Source organism: Thamnophis sirtalis, unplaced genomic scaffold, assembly GCF_051295495.1.
Source record: "Thamnophis sirtalis isolate CommonGarterSnake01/CBP01778 unplaced genomic scaffold, rThaSir2_p1.2 scaffold_3, whole genome shotgun sequence".
Taxonomy (NCBI): domain Eukaryota; kingdom Metazoa; phylum Chordata; class Lepidosauria; order Squamata; family Natricidae; genus Thamnophis; species Thamnophis sirtalis.
The window spans coordinates 119897918-119924236 of NW_028261383.1; the positions used below are offsets into that span (position 1 = coordinate 119897918).

General features: G+C 39.2%; 1 protein-coding gene across 1 annotated transcript in view; it reads left to right on the forward strand.

The window, feature by feature from the left end:
- Positions 1-26319, forward strand: part of GAS7 (growth arrest specific 7) — a 144859-nt gene that overhangs the window by 58682 nt on the left and 59858 nt on the right. The window contains exon 2 of the mRNA XM_087709836.1: positions 11799-11919. Coding sequence (XP_087565962.1) covers positions 11799-11919 — 121 coding nt within the window. The remainder of the gene's footprint in view (positions 1-11798; positions 11920-26319) is intronic.

Below are 26319 nucleotides of genomic sequence, written 5' to 3' on the forward strand. Positions count from 1 at the left end.
CATAATGCTAGATAAAGTAGAAGAATGTGGGTTGGACAGCATCACCACCAGATGGATTCGTAACTGGCTGACCAACCGCACTCAACATGTAGTCCTCAATGGAATTGCATCTACAGGGATGGAGGTATGCAGTGGAGTACCCCAAGGCTCTGTTTTAGGCCCAGTACTCTTCAACATCTTCATCAATGATTTGGATGAGGGAATAAATGGTGAACTCATTAAATTTGCAGATGACACCAAGCTGGCAGGAATAGCCAGCACTCCAGAAGACAGGCTAAAGATACAGAAAGATCTTGACAAACTTGAACATTGGGCACTATCTAATAAAATGAAATTCAATGGTGAAAAGAATAAGGTTCTACATTTAGGCAAGAAAAACGAAATGCACAGGTACAGTATAGATGGTACGTTCCTCAATAGTAGTAACTGTGAGAGGGATCTTGGAGTCCTAGTTCTAATCATTTAAATATGAGCCAGCAGTGTGTAGCAGCTGCCAAAAAAGCCAACACAGTTCTAGGCTACATAAACAGAGGGATAGAATCAAGATCGCGTAAAGTGTTAATACCACTTTATAATGCCTTGGTAAGGCCATACGTGGAATACTGCATTCAATTTTGGTCCCCATGATGGAGAAAAGATGTGGAGACTCTAGAAAGAGTGCAGAGAAGAGCAACAAAGGTGATTAGGGGACTGGAGACTAAACCATATGAAGAACGGTTGCAGGAACTGGGTATGTCTAGTTTAATGAAAAGAAGGGCTAGGGGAGACATGATAGCAGTGTTCCAATATCTCAGGGATTGCCACAAAGAAGAGAGAGTCAAACTATTCTCCAAGGCACCTGAGGGTAGAGCAAGAAGCAATGGGTGGAAACTAATCAAGGAAAGAAGCAACTTAGAATTGAGGAGAAATTTCCTGTTAGAACAATTAATCAGTGGAACAGCTTGCCTCCTGAAGTTGTGAATGCCCCAACACTGGAAGTCTTTAAGAAGATGTTGGATAGCCATTTGTCTGAAATATTATAGGGTTTTCTGCCTAGGCAGGGGGGAGGACTAGAAGACCTCCAAGGTCCCTTCCAACTCTGCTATTGTATTGTATTATAATGCTTAGGGCTTCTTCTTTTTTAAGGATTTCTATTGAAAAGGATAAGATTGCGAGGAATAGGTAATCTTATTAATTACTTCACTTCAACTATGGCATATAATTGAGAGTAGCATGAAATATTTAACATATAAATACCTTATATGCATAAGATGATGCCTATTTAGCTAAGAACCATTTTGCTCATTATACATAGAAGCAACACTGAATTGGCATTTAGTGGATGCTCAGAAGAGAATAGTATACCAATGATTCCAGTGTTTCCAAATATTTGTTGTATTTGTTGTATTCATAATTAAATGTTTAAGAGTCCCTAGGGAGTGGGCGGCATACAAATTTTATTAAATTGGAAAATTGGAAGTAAAAGGTTTAAAAAGGTGAAGGAGTCCCTGCAGATTTTACTCTGCTAGTCATTGCTGACTATAGGGGGCAGTGCTCATCTCCATTTCAAGGCCATTGAGGCAGTGCTGTCCAAATATACATTTCCACAATCATATGGCCAGGATGACATTGCAGAACAATGTTATCTTCCCGTCAAAGTGGTACCTATTTATCTACTTGTATTTGTATGCTTTCGAACTGCAGTTGGCAGGAGCTGGGGCGATGATGGGAGCCCACCCCGTCACGTGGAACTCAGATCTTGAACCTAGGCTACCGGCTTTCTAGCTGACTAGCCCAGCATCTTAACCACTAAACCACCATGCCACCCCCTAAATGTTTAAGTATAGTATGTAAATTATTAAATGTTTCTGTAAATTATTAAATGTTTAACTGCTATGGCTATTAAAAGGCATTGTTTTGTGCTAGCAATATTTCACAGTTTTAGAGTATTGTATTGTCTACACATCTCTTTATATCTAGAGTTATTTGCAGATGCTAGTGAACTCTTAGGATTAGCCATCTCATAGTGCAAAATATATTCCCTTTATGCATACACAGATGTTTCCTCTTTAGGATCCCTGTGCTCTATGAGGGGTTTCCTGTAAATGAGAAGCATTTTTTCTGTTGAGCAAGTGTTGAACTTTCACTGTGAAGGGTATCCTTTTTCAAGATAAATCAGGAAATCATGTGAAACCATTTCCGTGGCAGATTCATCTAAATAATCAGCATATGCAGCACTAGTCATTGTCATGACTAGTTCATTTTATAGAACAAAATGTTATAAAATGTATCAATCTGATACTGACTAAGCAGAATACTAATGGGTATATACGATCAAATCATTATTAAATTAAAGTATGACACAACCACTGGGAGTATAGCCTTCATGGAGTTTTTGTTGTTGTTTTTAATGTGGATGAATAAAAATAAAAGGGAGAATATAACAAGCACCAGAATATTTTTTTAAAAACACAGCAAAAGCCTCCTTTTTGGAGCAGGATATTTTAAATAGTTGGTGGAATGATCCATGAAATGGAAGGTCATTTCTCTTCCCAAATTAATGATTAACACTAGGTACAGTGTATACGATAGCTTTGGAGGCTTTTTATCTCTCTCTTTCTTCTTTTTTTGTTGTAGAAAGTTACAGTACTTTTGATTTTGAGTTGACAGACATGACTAGCATTTAAATAAATTGATGCTAAAGTATCTTCTCTATGGGAAACACATCAAATGGGATCTCATATTACATTTGAAATTTCAGTTGAAAAGATTGGTTGATTGATTTGATTTATAAGGTGTTTGAATTGTTTCTCCTTCCTAAATTCCTGCTCCTGATTTCAAAATGATCATGTACAAGTCTTTTAAAAAATCAAAACAAATCTCAGTTAGAAAATACACTGTCAATATGATAAACCTGGCAGAGAGATAAATATTTTCAAGTGGTTTAAAACAGAAGTTTACATTTATCAGGAAAGGAAAGTAGCAGCTTCTGACGAAGTTCACACTGAATTTTTGAAATGTGGAAACTGTAACCAGCATAAGATGATGTACATCTTGTGCATATTGAATCAACACCTGAAGTTATGGAATTGTTGATGTTAGGCAGTGGTGGGATCCTCCCGGTTTAACAATCAGTTTGATGATCGTGTGATTTGCTGCAAGCACATGCATCAGTGGTGGGTTGCCAATTTTTCCACTACCGGTTCGGGTGCCCTCCCGTGCGCATGCAACACTTCTGTGCATGCGCAGAAGGGTCCGGGCAGGTGGGTGGAGCCTCCCACCACAGCTACTACTGATTTGGCCGAACTGGGAGCAACCACTGGTGTGCGCAGTTTGAAGAAATCTTCACTTCCAGGTTTCTTCAGAGGAGTAACACAGCTGATTTGCGTGGCACTCTGCTCTGCCTCACGAATCAGCTGAGAAGTTAAAATAGTGTGGGCATGTGGGTGGCCCATCTGATTGTTGGGGGTTCACCCGAATCGGTCCGAACAAGTAGAATCCCATCCCTGGTGTTAGGTTGGTAGCATCCTTGAGACCTTTGTCTTCAGCTCTTTTGTGTCTTAATAACACATCTGTTAACAGTGGTGGGTTATGACTGGTACACCCTGATATGGGCATACGGTGCCTGCCAAGAGCACCAGGTACCGTTCTGGTGCAGTGCTCCGGAGGGCCCACCCACCCACCTGCGCTCCTTACCGGTGTTTGAAGTTTTCGGGGCTTCCATGCATGTGCACGGAGCGTACGGTGCCTGCACGATGCTCTGCCAAGCAGCTGGAGCATTGCGGAGGTGTCTGGGAGCATTGCGGCCAATAAGTACACATGCGCGTGCTGCACACATTCAAGTGGTGGGAACCCGGCCCTGTTGCACTGTACCAGTTGCAACGGGATCCAGAACCCACCACTGTGCTGATAGTACAGTTTATAACAGTTCAGACTTTCAGCATCACTGTAATATAATATATTGAAGAATTGGACATTTTTCCAGAAAAAATAATGCTGGACCAAAAGATCTACAAACATTTTTTCAGGAAGTGTGGAACTCAAGCTTGTGCTACAATATACTGTATCCTTACATTCTATCATATCACTTTAATTCAAGGCCATTGTCAATAGCTAGTGTTTCTCTAAAAGATTCTAAGCAGGACTATACCTATACTATGTTATAACACTGGTTATGTATTGACGTTAAAAACACAAGGATGGCAGAAAGCAGGATGTTATCTTTCTCTTGTATAAAAAGGCAATGCTGCAAACATTTTTGTTTATCTTTCCTCTTTTGGAAAATAGTGGAGGTAAGGGTCCACTTCAGGACCGCATAAACAAACATAATTCATCCTATATTTGCTAGGTCTTGCATTCTTACAGTGCCCACTGAATCATGTGATGGGGTTTAATTTTGCAACAGTTTTGAAGTTGGGTTATTCTGAGTACAAAGACTTGGCTTTATATGAAGTCAGGGGAAAAGATTGTAGGGAGACAGACAGGCTATACAAAGGGCCAAGGAAGCTGGGACCAGACCAAGGAAGGCTGGACAAAGCCTGTCTGTATATAGGGAGCACTAGGTCAGTGATACAGACCCTTGTTTTGTGCTCTCCATCACCTACACAGACATTTGAAAATTGGCAAGACTTCCACTAGCTTTCCCATCTGGAAAGTCTCTAGAATGCCCCCTTTTGATTTCCAAAGAACAGAGTGAAGTGCTGAAATGTGTTGACACATAAAAAAAGATCCCTTTAAGTAGTTTGCTCTTCCTCTGAGTTTTCACATAAGGCATTGGCTGTTTAATTGTGCCTGGACAGCAGAACAGGCAGTGGGTAATTTCCGTCCTCATCTTGCAAACAGAAGGGAAGGTTTCAGTCAGTTCTGCTTGGATCATAGATTCTACAAGAGGTTTGGCAAAACTTCCCATTGGTAAGATGGCATTCTGTAGGGGTAAAATTGATTCATTGAGAAATTTTGATTTGATATGTTTATAGAAGATGATTCAGCTTGAAATTTAGTCATACCTATACTTTGGGATACAGTTTTTATCTGAGTTTTTTTCCCACTCTGTATGGATTTGGGAATTGCAGAAGACCTCGGTCAAATTCTGAGAGTCACCACTGTAAGATATTTAGTGGTTCTGATTAAAACAGACCACACTGTATGAAGGGTCAGGATGTATCAAATTTCATTACTTGTTAGAAATAGCATGTTTAAAGGAGTATCTTTAATGCGGGCTTAGTGCAGTGTCCATTAAACGCTTATAAAGAGCTGTCTAAACATTGCTGAAAGAAGTAGACATAGGCTTTGTAAAACAAGCTAAAGATCTTGCTAAATAATGATGATTAAAAAAATGTTGGGATTGTGTGGGAGAGTGAATTCTTTGTGTTTGGGAACATGTAACAAATTGGGGCAAATTTGTGGGTTGGCAGGAAGCTGCCGAGTATGATTAAAGCAAAATATGTCCTTGGACTCCTAGAGTGAAATCCTGACGGTTGAGATTGATGGTGGGAGGGCAATATTCTGTATCTTTTTAAAACAGATTGTGTCAGAAGAAGCTAGCTGACTTTTAAAATATGCCATAGCGGCATTGTTCATTCAAAACACCCATATCATATCCATGCGCTCCCTCCCATCCCATAATTCTACTAATATGCAAAGAACTGAGGAAATACTGTTAGACCTCCACATAGAAAACTGCACCAAAAAAAAATGACTCTGTTACAAACAACAGAAGAATCTCATTTTCTGTTCTACATAGTAGATTCACAATCCATTTCTTCATGAAGTATGCACTGTGTGCAGTGATAGGCATTATCAGACTGCATTTACAATAGCTAGTTCATCTTCTGGGACTTGCTGTGAGGATCTCAGTGTTTATATATCCAATTGTTATAAACAATACTTTTGGCACACAGCGTTCTCTCATTTCATTGTAAACATTATTACTTAACAGACAAATTCCTCGCCGCATCTTTGATGCACAATTCAAGGGCTATTTTGAGGGAGGAGTGACAAGGGAGTTCTTCTGATATTCAACGCTTAGGCATCCTGTGTAATATTTTTTATAGAGATTTGTGCTCATGACCTAATGAGGCTATTTTCAAGAACTATTGGAGAAGCTCTCTGTGAGATTTGTAGCGAATTGCTCTGTGTGGGAGATGGGTGGCTTCCAAATGTGATAAACAAACAAACAAACAACTTAGCAGTTATATGTGAACATTCCACAGCAGAATTATAATCAATTCCTGTAGAACGTGTTATTCCCAGTTTTTGCCTCTAACTGAAAGATTCGTTCTGGGTGCATATTAAATGAAAGCACTGATGTATATAAGGGAGATGGATGAATCATTATGTCCTCCAAAGTTGTTTTTGCATTCAGGATAAGAAGTCTCAATGTTTTAATCTTGGAACACTTTTTCAGAGGTAATTGAAACATATATGTACATTTCTAATACTTCACCAATACTGCCGTGTAACCTCAGCCAGGATCTACATAGTGAGTAGTAAATCAATCTTGTAGATAAAAGTAATTCCCAGGCTCATTTGAATCCAGAAACATTGTGGCTACATTTTTTAGGGTTGACTGATAATGTTCATTGAAGAATAACTTTTTAAAGAGAAACCATATAAGCAACAGCCTTATATCATTCCCCCTGTAGTTTTAATTTAAAAAAAATAGTGTATAACATGCCATTGTCATATTGATTATTGTTCTTCCCTTCATCTTGTAAGATGATATCTTCCTGTACACTTGAATAGAAGAAAGAGACTTGCAATAACAGTCTGTTTTTGTCAACAGCTGAGCATCTTTTAAAAGTCACAGACTCTGTTCAACAGTACATGTGTTGTGTATTTGCCTGGATTCTGCTTGAAGCAGAAACCTTCCACAAGTTTGTTTTTTTAAGTTCTACACTGCTGCTTCTATAGCCCTCCTTGGAACACCAATTATTTTCTTCAAGCTGGCTGATGTATAGTTTAATTTCTTGGCAAAAAGTAGCAGCCCCACATGATGCTGTTATGGAAAGCAGCATATGGACAGATTGCATATGTGTAGAAATGAGTCTTTCTGAAGAATGCTAAATTGTTCACTTTTTGCATGGACAGATGTACACAGATGGGTGCTAAGAGAGGCTGCAAAATTTCAATTACTGAATAAGTAGACAGATTTATTTTCGTGATTCTAACTGGACAGTGCTGTAGATTTTTTAGACTCGATTTTGCAGTTATAGATTGTCATGCAACAGTGACTACTTCCAAATACGCTGCTGGGATTCCAGAATATGGATGGAATGATGACCTTATCACAAGAGGTTCCAAACTCAGCATTATTGTTGTTCGTTTTCCTCCCACTGGCCAATCCCATTTTCTGTTGACAAAAAATGAAAGAGGGCTTAAGGGTATTCTATTAAAGTGACCTGTACTATCCAACCTACTTGGTTTCAGGAAAGAAAGCCTAATTCTTCCAGTTGTCCATAAAATCCCAGAAATTTAATTAAGGACTTTAAGGAATGTGGGGTGGACTCTTCTTATCAACTCAAAGCAGGGGTGAAATTCAGCAGGTTCTGACAGGTTCTGGAGAACCATAGCAGAAATTTTGAGTAGTTCTGAGAACTGGCAAATACCACCTCTGGCTGGCCCCAGAGTGGGGAGAGAATGGAGTTTTTGAAATATCCTTCGCCCTGGAGTGGGGATTTTGCAGTATCCTTCCCCTGCCACGCCCACCAAGCCACAGCCACAGAACCGGTGGTAAAAAAATTGAATTTCACCACTGACTCAAAGAGTTTGCTTAATGTCAAATTGTTATAGTACCATATAGTACCTGAATATTCCTCTGCAATCCCCATCCCCTCCAATGTATATTTATTTTATTTATATCTTTGGTTCTTTGTATAATTGATGATGACATACATAATGCACCATCCCCATAGCAATAACCCTATGAGGTGGGTTGGGCCAAGGGAGACAGGGAACAGGTGGCCCAAAGTCATCCAGATGGTTTCTGTGCCAGAAAGAGGACTGGAATTCATAGTGTCTCAGTTTCCAGTTCAGCATTTTAACCACTAAACTAAATTGGCACTCATCTTAAGAAACTTTTCTGTGTGAATATTTATTACAGACATTTTAATACAAAAGTTCTGTCACAGTAGCTCATCATTTAAAAATTAATAGTACAATAACAACCAAAACAGTAACTATAGCCACAAATCTTTATAATAATCCTTGAAAGCTGAGAAAGCAGTATAAAATATCATGAAGCATTAGCCTAAAATTAGTCCGATAATATTCCAAAATAGATCAAGAACAATAATTAAGCCAAAAATAAGTCTTTAGAGAAACATCTTTAGGCATTAATGATAGTAACAACAACAGCAATAACAATGCTAAATACATTTCTCGAGGGAGAAGTCTGTACATGAAAAGCTTCTCCTTGTGTAATGCATATATAAGCTCTACAGGCAAGTTTCCAAACAGTTCCTGAAGGTACAGGTATTCCATCAAGTAACTCAGTGCCAAATTGCTACAGAAGTTAAAACCAATTGAAAATATGTGGAAAACAAGAGGCAACTAGAGCACTCACATAACATTGGCCTGACATCTTCCAAAAACCTTGCTTACAGCGTAAAGCCTCTCACCCAATGACTACTAACCATCTGAATGAACTGATTACTCAAAAGCCTTGCTTTTGGTTTAATACCCAATCCAATGTCTATAGGTTCTGAGTTTCTCTAAAAAGGGCAGTGAGGTAGGATCACAAATTCATTTTTTAAAATATATTATCTCTTCCCTCTATGCCCATCAGGGGTGAAATTCAGCAGATTCTGACAGGTTCTGGAGAACCCGTAGCAAAAAATTAGAGTAGTTTGGAGAACCGGCAAATGCCACCCATCTCTGACTGGCCCCAGAATGAGGTGGGAATGGGGATTTTACAGTATCCTTCCCCTGTCAAGCTCACAGAACCGGTAGTAAAAAAATTGAATTTCAGCACTGCTGCCCATCCTCTGCTCTACCCATGCAGCCAATATTTCCTTTCTGTTGCTATTTGGCTAAGGGAAGAGAAAACAAACCTGGTTTTCCAAAGCAATATTGTATGTATCGGGTGCATAGAAGGGTATCCAGCAGCCATGTTGAAATAAAAACTGAAGAGTTTTTTTAATGGAATTTCCACACAGGTCTTCTGTGACAGGTTGCAGACTACCCTGGACCTCTGTATTTCCAGAATACCAGCAATGTTGGAATGCAGCTAACCTGATTTACAGCATTTTTGACTTAGCCTTGTGTAGGTGAAACCACCATGAAACTGGGTGGGGTTGTTTCTTTGAGGTAGAGTAGCTTCATTTGAAAGGGACATTTTAAATGAAGGAATTCTTTCTCACCCTTCCTCCCAGCTCCCAAATTTTGCGTCCTTTAAGCTTGAGAATTCTGCAACTTCCCTTCAGTAGCTCAGGCAAAATAAGCAGATCTTATTTTGTCAAATTCCCCTTGTTTCATTACTTCTTGCCTGCCTGCTTTTTCCACTGAAGTCTGATCACCTTCAAAATGTTTCTGAGGTTTAGAGAAACTAAAATAGTAATAATGTTGAAGTGACCTTAGCACAGAATGTAAGGTATGTATCCAATGTATCCTGGGGGAGCAATTACTAGTCAATGTACTGTATGCAATGCTGAACTGGATGGAGAAAAAGTTTACTTGTAAGGTTTCTTATGTGTTAGAGAGAGCTAGAAGAGGCAGTCATTTAGCTTACTAAGTAAGACCAATCCATAGATGTAAAATGAAAACAGAAGCTAATGAACTTTATTAAAATCTAAATTTTAATCTCTCTTTCTTTCTATCTTCACTGGTGGAAAGTCTTGAAATTCTTCATTGTGGCTCATTCTTCAAGAGCATCCCATATACCTGTTCTACCTGCTTCAGTACTGCCAGTCTGTTTATGAAAGGAGCATGAACCTTTAGTATTAGCACATTCCAGTTGAAGTAAAGAAACCAAATCATTGCCAGGAGTTCAGATTCCAAAGGTGGGTTCTGCTTATGGGAAAAGAGATCTTACTTCCACCAGAGAAGCTCTAAAGCAGTGGAATCCATGATCACAGTGACCTAGTGGAATCTTTCATGAATGTCTGACTTATATGGAGTCTTGAACACCTGGTAATGAACAGCAGTATTGTGCATAAGAGCAGAACTGAGTCATGTGCAGCACATACCATTCTAATGAGTAATACTGTTAGGCTACTGTGATAATGAGACTTAAGGGCCTTAGTATTATGCCTTTCTTTCCCTGCAGCCCACTCTTGAAGCTGGAGTAGTACTGTAGCTGGTTAGAGAAGAGCTGGCCCGTGTCTCCCAGCTGTAATGGACACAGCCAAAAGCTATTAATGCACAGCTGCTTGTAATCAACTTGGAGCAATGCCCAGCCATGTTTCTGCTTTGCAACTTGTTGTTTCTTCCACTGCAGTTGCATAGGGACGTTGTAAGATGATGAGCTGGAAGTCTAATTGGTTTGTTTTCTCTATCCCATTCCACGCAGCCTGGTAAGAGAATCCATAAGGCTGCTTTCTTTCGCAGAGCACTTTGTTCCCTTGTTGCTGGGTGCCGTATGCACTTATATTGTATAATTGCAATAATGGGAATAATGATTGTGGATTTGAAAAAAAGGCTGTTGGCTCCACTTGCATATATTGGATCCCTTAATTGTATTTCTTCTTTTGTCACACAGATGATGATTTTCACTATGCTTTGGTACTGGGACTATGCGTGGCATTAGCTTGAGTAGAAGTCTGCTTCTGCCATGAGAGTTGTCTTTGCTATCTTCTCTAATGCAATATACTGTGTATCTTTCTGACCTGGATGATCCCACTGTTCCCACTTCTCCTGAACAACCAAATCTGTTCAGAAAGTTGCAGGAAGAGATGTAATTCACACATAAGCTATACCAGTTCTTCTGTTGACTGAATATAATTGGATATAACCTCATAGATTCAAGTGCTTTGCTATCCCCACAGATTCTCTTGCTTCTGATGCAACTGGGTTCACATCCTACTTTTTCCATCATTTCCTGCCTCTTCCTTTCTCAAATCTGCCATCTATATATCAATGTTTGTATATTTCAATGACCACAGAAGAAGTTGGACAATATATATGTCTTGAGGATGTAGCAATATACTGTGAGGAGCTTGAGTATTTTCCTGATCATAAAGTGTTAGGTGGATAGAAGCAAAACGACAATCTTGAGCTTCACTTGCTTTAAATTGTGAATCTGCAAGATGGTACTTGTGTTGTTGTTTTCGGAATGCTTGAACAATGGTTTTGGTTGATTTGAAAATACATGAGCCAGTTTCATTGTATCTAGCCTAACAAACAGTTTAGGATGAATGTCACCAGCAAAATATTTATATTACTGTTGGTCCCTGAATTCCTCAGAATGGTTTTATAGGGGCAGCATTTGGTTGCTAAAACTCATCCAGTTGGTGGATTTTACCAATGTTGTTGATGCATAAGGATATTATAAACATAGACAGTGTGTGAATTTGCCTTTCAGGCAGGGCATGAAGTATGTTTCTTTTCCAACCACTATAAGCAATAATATTGTTGAATTGCTACAGTACAGGTTCCACAACATTCCATTATCTTCCCTGTTTCCTCAGAATGTTCCTTTTATGAAAGGCCTGAATAGATTTCTCAATCTGCAGATGGTAAGATAATTGGGATGTTTGGAATCTAAAGCTTATTGAGTATTCAAACTGCACTATTCTGTTCCCAGGAAATTTTAAGGGTGTGCTTGAATTTCATTCTGTAACTTCTTCTGTAAAATCTTGCTTTTTCTGTCATTCTTTCAACAGAAGCCTAGGAAGGTCATTCCTCAAGTTGGAGAAGATTCTCAAAATGGTCATCTTCCACCTGGCTGGCAAAGTTATATGTCCCCTCAGGGGCGAAGATACTATGTGAACACCTTCACCAACGGTAAGCTTCATTTACACGCTAGTTTTATTTGTTCAGAAAACTCTGCTCCTTTCCTCTAACATCAAAGGTAGAGAAAACATAACCTAACACTATGAAGAGTAGCCAAACACCTTCTTGTACAATCTATAAAATAACTGTGCTTCTTTGCTGGTCATTGTAGACAACCTGATTATCTGCCTCTCTCTAGATTTCCAATCTGTTCTCATATTATTCCCAGAATAAAATCAACTCTCTCTTTTTTTGCCAAAGAAAGTGATATCCTCTGTTCTCTTACCAGACATTCTCTGTACAATTTTGGGACAGAATGTTTTGAAAATGTTCTATTTTCCATCTTGATTTGTGCTGTCTTCTGGACCATGCCATTCTAGCAATCACTTTACTAGTTTCCAGAAGTTGTTTGGGCTGCCCTTGGGTATCAGACTAGGAAACAAGTCTGCTTCTTGCCAAAACTCTAGGTATGGGACATTCTGAACCTCTTCTGATTCAGAGGATTTACTTCTGGAAAATTTTAAAAACTGCCTGTTGAAGTGGTACATACCAGAAGAGGTTCAGTACAGTCTGCAGTTCTGCAAAACATTCCATTCTCAAACTGGTGAATTTTGTATGTCTTACTTTGTTTCCTTCCAAAACTGAAGGGTTTTTACTGGGATTAGGAATTGAATGTAGACAGTAAGAACAAAGCAGCAAAGCAACCATACTCAAAGCCATTTTGAACAGAGCTGAGCCCAATGGAACAGTCTACTGCAAAGGAGCTCATATTTTGAATTTATCCACCCCTCATCCTTGAAAGCTCAAATCTATTAATTGCACAGCAAATGATAATAAAATTTATGCACTCATAGTTGTTAACGTTTGTAACAAGTTAATTCAACAAGAAAATGAATCATATTTGGATGAGTTACTTACAGGTACACCTTAACCTACTACTACAATTGGCGTCAGAATTTCTGCTGCTAAGGTGGTTGTTAAGTGAATTGTTCCATTTTAGAACCATTTTTGCAAATCGCTGCAATTGTTAAGTGAATCGTGTGGTTGTTAAGTGAATCCTGTTCCCCCTATTAACTTTGCTTGCCTGGGAAGGTCTCAAATGGAACTCACATAACACCCCCCCTCCTCTCCGGAATGCTGCAATTGTCATAAATGCATGCCAGTTGCCAAGGGTCTACATTTTGATCACATGACTGTGAGGATGCTGTGAGAATAAGCTTTCAATCACTTTTATCAGAGCAGCTGTAACTTTGAACAATCACTTAATAAATGGTTGTAAGTTGATGATTACCTGCATTATGCATCATAGCAGGTGGCAACATCTAGCCAACTTTGGTTGAAAAGCTAAGCAGGACTAGATCCCTTTAGAACGTAAATGCAAAGCTGTGAAGAAGTCCAAGCTGGGAAATCAAAAAAGGATTCCAGAAGAAGGCAGTGGCAAACAACTTCCATATAGTTTTTAAGAGCCTCAGTGGTGCAGTGGTTAGAATGCAGTACTGCAGGCTACTTCTGCTGACTGCTGTCTGTCTGCAATTTGGCATTTCAAATCCCATCAGTCTCAAAGTTGACCCAGCCTTCCATCCTTATGTAGTGGGTAAAATGAGGGTCCAAATTGTTGGGGGCAATATGCTGACTCTGTAAATGGGGTATATAAGTCTAAGTGCTATTGCTATTGCTAAGAAAATTGATTGGCCGTATCCATATAGCCATCAGGAGTCAACTCAATTCAAGGAAGCCTTTATTTGTTTTGTATCTTGCATTTGGATGTCTAAGAATTGAATGTAACAATTTCTGAGTTGCTATGCATGTAAATGTGCAAGTAGTTATGAAATTATGAAAATATTTAGCATAAATCAAGTTTAGCTAAATCTGCTGCACCTAAAACAGCCATAATAATTATATGACATTTTACTGATTTCCTGTTTAGAGTCAGACCTGGAAATATTTAAATGCTTACGTTTTATGTATTTCCTTTTCAGTTCTCAAGTGACCAAATAATTTTGGATGTTCTTAAACAAAAAATATAAATCATTTTTGAGAGGATAACTCCTGGGGAGAGCAAACTTATAGTTTAGAAGTTCCAAGCAAATGAAAAAGAGCTTGAAATAACTGGTTAAAAAGAATTTAGGAATGTTTTCATAGAGTTTTACACCATAATGGACAGAGCTTAAAAACTTCAGAATCCTTTAATTCCTTTCTTTCCTTTCTCTTTGGGTTCACAGTTCATCTGTAATCATCTCTCTTAGCTTTTTGGAGGCACAGAAGCAGTTTTTGTTTTTCCCTGGAAAGTTAAAATAATTCACCACTTCCCCATTACAAAAAATGGGGAAACAGAAGTTCTGTTTGCTGCAAGGCAGGTAAATTAATGAAGGGATTAGCACATCAAAGTGATGGAAGAAGTTACAGGTAGGATTATGCAAAACTTTTCAGCAATTTTTTTATACATGAGGGAGTAGATACGAGACAGTACTTATGAATCATTAAAGCATATGCTTTTTTCCCTAGACTTCAGCATAGCAAAGTGGTGTGCATGCTTATTTCCAAAACAGCAACATGGATTTGAAAAAATATATGGTTGCTATATAGAGTAGGGAAAAAAGAGCTTTTATGTGCTTCCTCATGTTTGGAGCACATTGTTTCAAAGGTTTGCACTGTATGTACAGTATACAAGTAGTCATTCATTCAGCAACCATTTGAAATTATGACGGCACTGAATGAAGGGCTTTATGAACTGGACCAAAGTTACGGCTGTTGCATTGCTCCCATGGTCACGTGATCACATTTTGGGTGCTTGGCAATCACCTACCCTTACGAATGACCACAGGGACACTGCCCACACTTGCCTATCCTTCCCCCATCCCCCATCATTGAATCCTTTGGGCTTACCTATCATCTGGCTGGGTCCCCATAGTCTTTGGACCCAGGTTTGCTGGGTCTCACATACTTAGGCCACCACTGCCCTATCACGCTTCCCCATAATAAATACAAAACTAATGACAGTACATGGATTTTATATTTTTCGACATCGGAAATATCTCACATTTTCACAGATTTACAGCTCTCTTGAAAAACTATGTGACCATACAGCATTTTACAGCTCAAGAAACACTGTAAAAAAGGAACAACATCTGCATATCTCTTCACACTGCTATTAATGTGTGGAACAGTTTTAGTGTTAAATAAAATGGCAAAGTAGACAACCAGTTTGGTGTAGCATCTAAGACATCGGACTAGAAACCATGAGTGTGTGAGTTCTAGCCCCCCCCCCCCCCCCGGTACAAAACTATCTGGGTGACTTGGTCCAATCATTTTGTCTCTGCCCTATGAAGGAGGCAGTGTCAAAACATTTCTGAAAAACCTTGCCAAGAAAACTGCAGGGACTTGCCCAAGCAGTGTCTGAGAACTGGGCACAGTTGAACAGAAGAAAAAAAAAAGGGAGATACTTATTTTAGACCATGTAACATCTATGAGTCTTATCCTTCTTCATGTTATATGCAGATATCAGAATGCAATGTATTCGTTTTTATTTTCTTCTCTCATTGAAAATGAGTGTGGATGGAACTAATTCTTCTATTTCAACTTGTAATACTACTATTACTACTTCTATTTCCTCGCCTCTTCCCCCCCTTTCTCCTTTCCGAGACATCTAGAAAAAGCTAAGTGGGTCAGAGCTGATCACTATATGAATGAAACCCCACTAGAAAAACCCAGGACTATAGGCTAGCCTAGGGAAAAATGAAATAAAACCATGGGAAATCACTTCCATATATATTACTGCAAAGAAAACTACATCCATGCTATCAGGAAGTAAAAGAAGTAATAAAGAGGAAAAACAGGAAACAAAATCAAAATATGGGAGTTATTCTAGTTTAATGTCGTCAATGGCAAAGAAACTCCTCAAACAATGCTTCATAGAAAACACAATGCACAAGTCAGTAGGATGTACTACAGCTTGAGGGTAAATTATCATTAGACATTAAAGACTACAAGTTTGAATCAAACCAGGTACTGAAGTTTCCCCTTAAAAGGGGAGTAGTGTCAACAGTTGACCTGAAATAAGGAAAGTGTGGTGTTGAAATTTTTGCAACTATAGTTGTATTGTTGAAATATCATCTATCCCATAGAATGAAGGATGTTTTGTAATTACAAGTTCCTTTTGCATCAATGCAGGCAAAAATTTAACACATCCTTTTTTGGGTTTTCCCTCTTTACGAAGTATTTATTCTTGTTTTGTATCTTAATCAGATTCCATTCTGCAAAATTAAATGTCATACTCAAGCAAGATTTTTTTTCAACATGAGACAAATCCCTAATCTTCATCTTATGTGGAAATTCTGCTTTAGCTGTATTTAGGAAAATTTCCAGGATTTCATCTCAGTCTTGCAACAACCAGATTAATCTTGTCTCGAATTTTAGGGAAGCCTGTTATAAATTATTGCTACATAAATATTTGCCAAAGATGTTTCTTTTCATTGGAATGGAATCATATGAAATGTTAGCTTTTATACACCTAACACTTCCTATTCTAAGCAAATATAAACTTCACATCAAAGGTAAAGAAAAAAATGTTTTCATTAGTTTTGATTAGTGGTTAGTTTTTACTTCCTTCTGTAAAGTCCAAATGTGATACTAAATAAAATAAAATAAATATGCTTTTCAATGAAGGTACCTGATATAGAAAAATAGGTATCTCTAAGTATAACCCATTCTAAACATTACAATCCTTATTATACAATTCTGATTCTCTATCTGAGATGGACAACATTTGTGCATGGAGAGATGGGATATAACCTTCCTAAAACACCAAATCAATGAAATGTTATAATAAAATATATCAAGGCTGGCATTGATAAGAAACATACTTGCCCTGAGCAGGACCATCACCGGAGATAAAAATGAAGAGCAAAGATTATACTGTTATCTTGGCAATAAATTCAAAGTATCGCTACATTATTTTCATGTGGAATAATAATGGGATGTAGGGATATGAAAAAAAGTTGTGGACCAAAGAAAATGAATGTGTGATAGCTTTTCATTTGTTCACCTAAACACAGACAATTGCTCAGCTTTTGTCTGAGGAGGAGAAAATCTGGGCCACATGATTCCATACATCAGATAGTGGCAGCCAACACAACATACACAACCTTTCTGGATGTATGTACTGTCAGGAAAAAGAGCTATCTAATTTGCAGGATATAAGCTGGGTCTGTCACCGGGCCGGAGGTTTTCTCTTCCGAGTTTTTGGACTCATGCTGGAGCCCATCTTCAGGGAACTTCTCTCTAGCTGGAGAGAAGTTCCCTGAAGATGGGCTCCTGCATGAATCCGAAATCTCGGAAGACAAAATCTCTGGTCCAGTGACCGACCCAGATTGGATCCTGCAACATTATCCTAGGACACATATATTTGCCTTCATTCGTGTCTGAATTTGGTTCAAATAGAAGTACAGGTTCGTCCTTATTGAGAACTATTCATTTAATGATGGTTTGGAATTACAATGGCACTGAGAAAAGTGATTTGCCCTTGAAGTTGCAACTCTTGCACCATTCCTCAGCCGTGTGATCATGTTTACAATCAACGGCAGCATTTTGTGGCTACATGATCATAATTTGCTACTTTCCCAGCCAACTTCCAGTAAGCAAAGTCACCAGGGTAAGCCTGTTTTGCTTAACAATATGGTAAAAATGGTCATAAAGTTGTATCTGGTCACATGAGGAGTTCTTGATTTCCACTTTGCTTAATCTCAAAATTCATTTCCCAATTTTTGTCATAAGTCGAGGACTATCTGTAGATAAAGAAAGTGAACAATAGGCTCCTTTCTGTATTCCTAAAATGCAGTCACTTTCATGGGGGTGGGTTTATCTCTTGAAGGAAATCTTAAGAGGATAAAATATTTGACTGCAACATGAGACTATACAGAGGGGAGCTTACTCCCCCTCCCACTCCAAATTTTTGTTAAGATAAGACCATTTTTCAGATTTTCTTGGGTTATCAACTACGGTTAGGGACAGCATTTCAGCTATTATCACCCATTTAGCATGAACAGTGTAGTAACGTTAAATTGTAGTGTAGTAACAGTGTAGTAACGTTAAATTAGTTAAATTAACTATGACTTTCTAGTCAGGAACAAAGTTCATAATTGCAAAGTGAAATATATATTTTATCAGATTTTATGTAGCTTTATTTTCAAAGAGGTTTGAACTTTAAAATTAAAAAACATCCAATGAATTTTACCTCAGAAGAAGTGCCCTGTGACACTGAGGAAAACAAAATATGTGCTATACACTTTAAAAAAATTATAGCACTGCATTACAAACAATAGGTTGAATTCGGGCCAAGTGATGCTTAAAGTTAGAGCTAATGAAACTAGTGGGACTTTAGTGATGATTAACTTTTCCCATGGACTTAAATCAATACACACTAAGCATGACTTTGTCTGGAGTCAGCCTGGAATGTATTTGCTCTAGGGGGTTATTCCTAGCCAGAGCCTGGCATTCAATATGCTAGGCTGGTTAAAAGTTGCATTGACTGGTTGAAACATAAATACAGAGGCTGGGGAAAGGGAAGAAAAGACAAATTATGTATAAACGAGAACTTGGGTTTTTTTCCTTTAAGATTTTAAAAGAGAAAAGGGAAGTTGGTTTTCCTAACTGGTACAAATATAGATCTTTTCTTCTCTGGGGAGCATTACTTTGTTCCCCTGTTATGAGCTGCTCTAAGTGAAATCTATAAATTGCTGTAAATTAAAGCTGGATAACAACAAACATAAATTGCAAAATTATCGTGTAGCAATTCTTACTGTATCAAAATCTTTTGGCCTGATGTTTAATGAGATCTAGCAATTCCGGGTGAAATAATATTAGATGCAACAATTATCACCCATTTAGCATGAACAGTGTAGTAACGTTTTGGAGATTTCATCTTAAGTGTAAGCACATTGAAAATTAATTTAGAGCTCACATTGACCTGTAATTAAAATATTACCTTCATTTCTGGATTTTTTTAACAGTAATTATGTTTTTCTTTTATCACAAACAGCTGAAAGTATAGGCGCATTGAAAATCAACTTTATAAATATTATTCATTTGAGATGTGAATTGCTGGAAATAAATCTCGAAGTTGAACTGTAAGCTTTGATGTATCTTGAAAGGCACCTTTTTAAGTACTGTCCGGAGTTCCATGCAAAATTGGAAAGTAGAAACCTTTGCCCTCTTGCATGCAGGCAGAATGGGGGTTTGAAAAACCTGTATATTCTAGATTTTAATTCTAAATTCATAAATACTGAATTGTTTGATAATATAGGTAGTCCTTGACTTACAACCATAGTTGAATTATGGTTGTAAGGCATGCCAGCAGGGTTAAGCAGGTCACCACAGGTCTGAACCTTTTTATAACCTTTTTTCACTAGTTGTTAAGCAAACATCATGGTCATTAAGCAAATCCATTGTCCACAAAAGGCTGCTGCTGCTGCTGCTTCTTCTTCTTCTTCTTCTTCTTCTTCTTCTTCTTCTTCTTCTTCTTCTTCTTCTTCTTCTTCTTCTTCTTTTTCTTCTTCTTCTTCTTCTTCTTTTTGCTACAAACTGGAAATAAACACCAATTTCCAGTAGAAGAAAGAAAAGAAATTGTGGTCACCTAATTGTTGCATGCTGGAAACATCTGTAAATGCTGGCCAGTTGCTGAGCATTTAATCATCTAACTCTGGTGCAGGTGGCAACTTTGAAAGTTGCTAAGCAACCAATCATAAATCAAGGACTACCTGTACAACTCAGATGATAGATTTTATTAAGTTATTGATAGTAGTAAACTGAGTGCTAGTAATAGAAGGATGATATAAAAGCAGTAAGCTTTTTTTAATACCCAAAATTGATGCAATAGAAAATGCAGGGGCCATTCAGCTCAATAATTAGAATTTCCATATGATTAGAATAAGCAGCTGTTAGATAGAAAATACAAGTGGATTTCTCTGCATTGTTTTGGGGGCAGTGACAAGTGAATTGTTTTGATTCTGCTATGGTCTAACTCTTATTTGCCATCTACTGAGAGCTGCTTCCAGAGGAGAACCTCAGAGTATGTTAATTCCAGGTTTTCATAAAAGTCGTATCAGCAGTCTCAGTTGAGCTGGGGAAAGACTTAATCTTAGAACATTGCTGCTTGCGAAGGTACTGAATGTCCCCAAGAATGAATCCTTATTAAAAACCAGGCTATTCCTTTTGGGAGAAGATGGGGTTTCTGAACAACCCTTGAAAGACAGTTTCATCTTCAGCACATTCAACCAAGGCCCTGTACCATAAAATTTGTCCCTGTGGTGAAATACTACATGGATGTTGCTGCACTGGAGTGTGTCCCACTTTTCAAACAGTCACACAGGAAGACTTTCAAATTCTTTCACAGAGTTGGTTCCTTGTGTCTTCCGTCACAAAATATACTTTGCTGCTGGTGGGAATTTGATTCATGTTCCTGGTCTATTGCTGTTGTGGGATGTTTTCAGTGACTTCTGGTTCTTTGCAAAGGCACTGAAAGGAAAATTTTACTTTTTTTGGCAAAGGGCTAGAATGCTAGATCTGTTCCTCACAGCATGCCATGGGTGTTTAAAGGATTGAAAAAGGAAATAATCTAATGTTCTTTTTCTGTTCCTTCTTAATCCAAGGTTATTTCAAACTTGGCAAAGAGGTCCAAACTAGAGTCTCTCTCTTTGACATATGATATAAATCTAAAGGGATGGAGCGTATTGAAATATTTCTCTATCATATTTCCAAACATCTATTTTCCTTCCACATTCCCTTATATTACAAATGCATTGAAACTACTGCCAGCATGTCTTTGTTTCTAAAACAGGTAATCCTTGAATTATGACCGTATTTGGGGATAGAATTTCAGTTGTAAATTGAGGCGTTCATAAGTTGAGGCATCCATATGACTGGATCTGATTTTGTGACTCTTTTTACACTGGTTACTAAGTAAATCAGGCATTTGTAAGTACAAGCCACATGTTTAAAGGAATCATGGTTAAGGGAACTATTAAATAAATTCATTCTCCCAACTGTTTTTTTTTTTTACTGGAAATTGGCAATAAAAAACCCCATAAACCAGCAATAAAAATCTCACAAATAACAGATATGTGACTGTGGGATACTGCAAATGCTTGTAAATATGAGCCAGTTGCCAAGCATTCAAAATACAGGCATGTGACTACCCAGGGGGAATGGGGGCAGTGTGACATTTTATGACCAGAGGTACTTTATGGGCCAAAAAGCACGGGGTTACTCCAAACGGTTCTTAAACGATCAGTCATAAGTTGAGAACTACTTGTATATTTGCTATTGAGGAACCTAATAGTACATGATCAGAGGTGGGTTGCTGCCGGCATTGCTGCCAGTTTGCTGCATTGTAAATTGTTCTGTGCATGGGTAGAACATGAAAAAATTACTAAAAAACATGCTGGCAGTGGCAACTGGGAAAATGGTTCAGGGCCATGGCCAGTCTGGGTCACTGCTGGTTTTGTGACCAAGGCCAAAATACCACTACCAGTTTGCCCGAACTGGTGTGAACTTGTAGCAACCCACCTCTGTACATGATATAGACACAATTGTCTCTGATGTATCAGAACCTCTCATGGAAACTTACATGCTTTGTACCCAAGAAAAGACACTCCTTTCACAGAGTGTGGTGATCTCATGCTCAATGCTGATGTATTTGCTTCAGGGGTGGGTTTCTGCCGGTTGTAACCGGTTCGGTAGAAGAGGTTTCACAAATCTACCAGTGGCATAGTACTGGAATACTTGGCTCGCTCCCCCTGCCCGACGCGATCTCCTTTCATTCTCCATCTGCCTCATTCTTTCGTTCGGGCAGCAGAGAATGAAAGGAGATCGCATAACCGAGGGCAAAGGAGCCTGCAGCCTCCTTCATTTAAACGTTCGAGCGGGGGGGGGGGCTTTCTCGCACACTAAAGGCATGCAAGAAAGCCCCCCCCCATTGCCAGAATGTGTCCCAGTCAGAACTGCATCATGAGGTAAGGGAAGCAGGTCTTGGGAGAGACCTTCCGTCCCCCTCCAGAGAGCCCATGCTGAAAGAGAGGAGGTCAGCTGATTTGAATGCGGGCGAATGAGCAGTTTAGTGGCCCACCTTCTTTGCTAGTTCGGGCGGGTGGAGAAAGGAGGTATGCAATAGTTGAGGGCGAAGGTGGTTCCCTTCTCCTTTGGTGGCAGGGGTGCTTTATCACAAGCCTCCTTTCTTTCTCTGCCTGCCCAAATGAGCAAAGGAGGTACTGGCCCCAAACTGCCCACTCGCCTGCATTCAAACCAGCCCGCCCCCTTTTGTCTCCTGGCATGGACTCTCTGAAGGGGAAGGTTCTTTCCAAAGACCGGCTTGTTTCCGGCACGGCGGTGATGGCAAGAAGCAGCTGCCAGCAAAGCTCTCAGCGAAGGGAGCAGTCCTACCGCTGCACTAGATTCAGCAAACCAGGCAACTGTCAGAGAGAAGAGGGCAGCATGTGCCCATGGGCTTGTGCAATAGCCGAATCCTCGCCTCCTGTTCTTCAGCTGCTGCACAAGCCCACGTGGCGGGCGCTGCCCTCTTCTTTCGGATAGCCACCTGGTTAAAAAGAAGGATGAGGCTCCGCTGTTCCGGAGCCCATCCACGGGGGGAAAGGGGCCCCCTCGCATTCCTCGTCTTCCCGGATGGGCTCCGGAGTCATCACCAGCTGCGCAGAGCCTCGCCACGGCTCAACGCCGTAGAAAACATAGGCGCATATGCACACCCCATAAATTACAGCCTCGGAGACTTGGTAACAGCGGGAAACAGTTGGGAGAGGGGCTTTGATCCTGCTCCGGGCTGTAATTGTGTGCGCACCTATGTTTTCCATGGCGTGGAGCCACAGCCAGAAGACGAGGAATTGGAGGGCGACCAGCAGGGCCTCATCCTTCTGAAGAGGACCTGTCCCCAAAGAGAAAAACGCCACTGCCAGGTACTTTTAATCTGTGATTGGTACACTGTGTGTGTGTGTGTGAGAGAGAGAGAGAGAGACAGAGACAGAGACAGACAGACACACACAGAGAAAGAAGGGGGAGGGAGGGAATCAGAGAGAGACAGACAGACACACAGAGAGAGACAGAGAGACAGAGGGGGAGGGAGGAAGGGAGGGACAGACAGACACACAGAGAGAGAGACACACAGAGTGAGTGAGTGAGTGATTGAGTGATTGAGTGAGTGAGTGGCAGACAGACAGACACACATACATATACACACAGAGTGACAGAGAGAGGAAGGGAGGGGAGAGAGACCGAGACACACACACAGAGATAGAGAGAGAGGGAAGGAGGGAGACAGACAGACAGACACACAGAGTGAGTGAGACACACACAAACACACACACACACACACACACAGAATGATTGATGGGAAGGGAGGAGAGAGAGACAGAGATACAGAGAGAGACACATAGAGACAAACAGACAAATAGACACACAGAGAGAATGACAGACAGACACACACACACACACACAAACAGAGACAGAAAGAGAGAGAAAAAGAAAGAAAGGAAAGAAAAGAAAGAAAAAAGGAAAGAAAGGAAAAATGGAAAGAAAGGAAAGAAAGAAAAAATGGAAAGAAAGAAAAGAAAGAAAAAGAAAGAGAGAGATGAAAGAAAGAAAGAAAGAAAGAAAGAAAGAAAGAGAACTTATGACCACAACTGAGCCCAAAATTTTGGTTGCTAAGCAAGAGCATCATTAAGTGAATTTTACCACATTTTCCAAGTTGGCCATGCCCACCTGGTCACATGACTGCCAAGCCACTCTCACAAAACAGGCCACACCTACAGAATAGGTTCTAAAGTTTTTTTGAAACCCACCACTGATTTGCTTGTTTTGAAAATGAGGAGTTCTCAATCTTGTGTTGTTAACCTTGGAATAATGTGGCTTTTAGAAAAAAATTACAAATTTTTGCAGTTTTCGGAAGACTGGCAGAATCTGCCTGTTTTAAAAAGAAAGCTATGGCCCTCCTGTCAACTGCTCCTAATACAAGTGAACCTGAGGCTTTCCTATTTCTGTTTTGGCAACTGTTTCCTAGCTTCTGTATGTTTTGGTAGACATCACTTTTCAGATGGCCAAACAGCCATTTCTCCTACAAGAAAATATAGTGTTTTATGCTTTTTGAAAGGAAGAAAAATTGTCTTCAGTTGTCCCTGATTTATGCCACTCCACAGTGAGCTTTGTGAAAATAGCAGAAAGCGGCATGGAGAAATGTATGGCAATCGCAATATCAGCCTTAATATGACCCTTCTGAAACTGAAAATAGGCAACCTCTTTTAAGTATTTAATGACTGCAGAATTGGCTCACCTCTGTTCAGAAACAAACTGCTATGGAATTTTGATGGGACAACTTATGCAGGAAGGTGGTTCCAGTTTTAAGAAAAATTACTTCAGAAAATGCAGAATTTGGTTGTACAGAATAAGCAACAAGCTGGGGCACCATTTCTGAGGATCAAAGACCATTTATCCCATAATTGTATTATTGAGTATCTGGAAGTTTCTCTTTGGAAACCCTACATACACTACATCTATGTTTATATTTGTGGACAATATTTTCTGCTGTCCATCTCACACCTCTTAGATTGTCTTATACAGGGAGAGGAAAGATAAACTGGAATTTCTTTTTGACAAAAGCATCTCCACATGCCTGTAACATAATTTCGAAAGTATTATTTCCCTTAGCTTTTGCCATAACAGGTTCTCCAAGTTCACTGTGATATATATCCTACATTCCCCAAAACACTTTTTTCAATATGACACACACACACACACACACACACACACACACACACACACACACACACGGTGGCTTGTGTTATTTCTGCCTGGAGATCATTTGGGGCCACATAGATATTGTGTTGTCTTTAAGTAACTCCTTAGCCATTATCAGTGGCTCCTTTTTTGGGTGAATCAAGCCAATTTATGTCAAGTTGGGGATTCCAAATTTAAATCTGCTTTACTGGAATTTCAGTAAAATAGTAGTTTTACTGGTCAGATTGCGAAAATTGTCCTTTTGTGAGCAAATCAAGATTGACACAGCACATATGTAATGCAATGGCAGGAATGAATATAGAGATAGTTTTCCTCTGTGAGACAGAAGTTAAATACCCAATGTTCAAGGCTGATGTCTGAGATTGAAGTCAGATCATTTCAACATAAACCATTTTTTGAAGAGAGAAACAAGGTAAGTTCAACCAAAGACCTTTCTTGAGCTATATGTTTTTTTCTTTCCTTTTCATTATGTCTTAAGAGGGACTCTAAAGTGCAAAGTTAATGGACAAAAATCAGTGAATGTGTCCTAGCCCTGTTCCAAATGTCCAATATTCTTGGTGACTTAGAATTTTGAGACACATCAGTGTAAATTGGAGATAAATGTTAACTGTCAGTAGTAGTAGACTTAATTATGTATTGCATGTCAAAGAATTATGCATTTCTAATATAAAACCACATTTATGAAGCAATAACTTCTTTTGATCAGCATCAGGGCAAAATCTCAGTTCATTTCCAGAAGAGGAAAAACATATCTTTTAGCTTAAGGCAATTACTGAAAACTGCAGCAAGTGGCAGTCATGTCTGTGTAAAACAGGTACAGATTGCAAAATAGACCTAGACTATATAGTCCATTTATTGCAAGAGAAATGGCTAGTCATTCCCCATCTCCATAAGTGAGAAAGACTGAGGCTTACAGGTGCTTCTTCTCAGTGGGAATGCATTAGCCCACAGGAGCTGAGATTGGCATCTGTGGTTTTCCATAAGCTTTCCATAAGGTTTTCCATAAACACAAAATGTTTCAGAGACCCCGTGGAAAATGAAGTGGCAATCTACTTTTATTATTGCTTCACTTTTATGACATTGATTTATTATTTTTACATTTTGGTTTTGTACCATGGATCTATCATAGTATGTATGTATTGCATTGGTTTTGTTAACTGCCAAGAGTCTATTGATATAAACAAATCTAATAAATAAGACATTTTTGGATTAGAGCTTTCAACATCACACAACATGAAGCATGCCACCCCACTTTCACTCATTTCACAGGTGGAGAAAAGGAGAAATAATTGAACATGTTTTCAGCGCTAGATGAAGCAGAACACTGGGGGGCAGTGAAAACTCACAAACTCTGACAGCAGTGTTAATACTCCTGGGAACTGTTGATCAAAGATGTTCTTGCTTGTGTATACATACTGACAGGATTCTTTGAAAAAATGAGTGTTGACCATGATCTTTCTCCAATGGATCTCTCCAAATGATAGTTTGCTGTGGTAGCAATGTTGTAGAAATGTGTTTTCAAGGGAAAATACCAAGTGCAGCTGTTGCAGCAGAAAAGCATGATTGTCCTCACTGCAAAACAGGCAGTTGTAGAAAAAGTAAAATGGTAAGGCTACA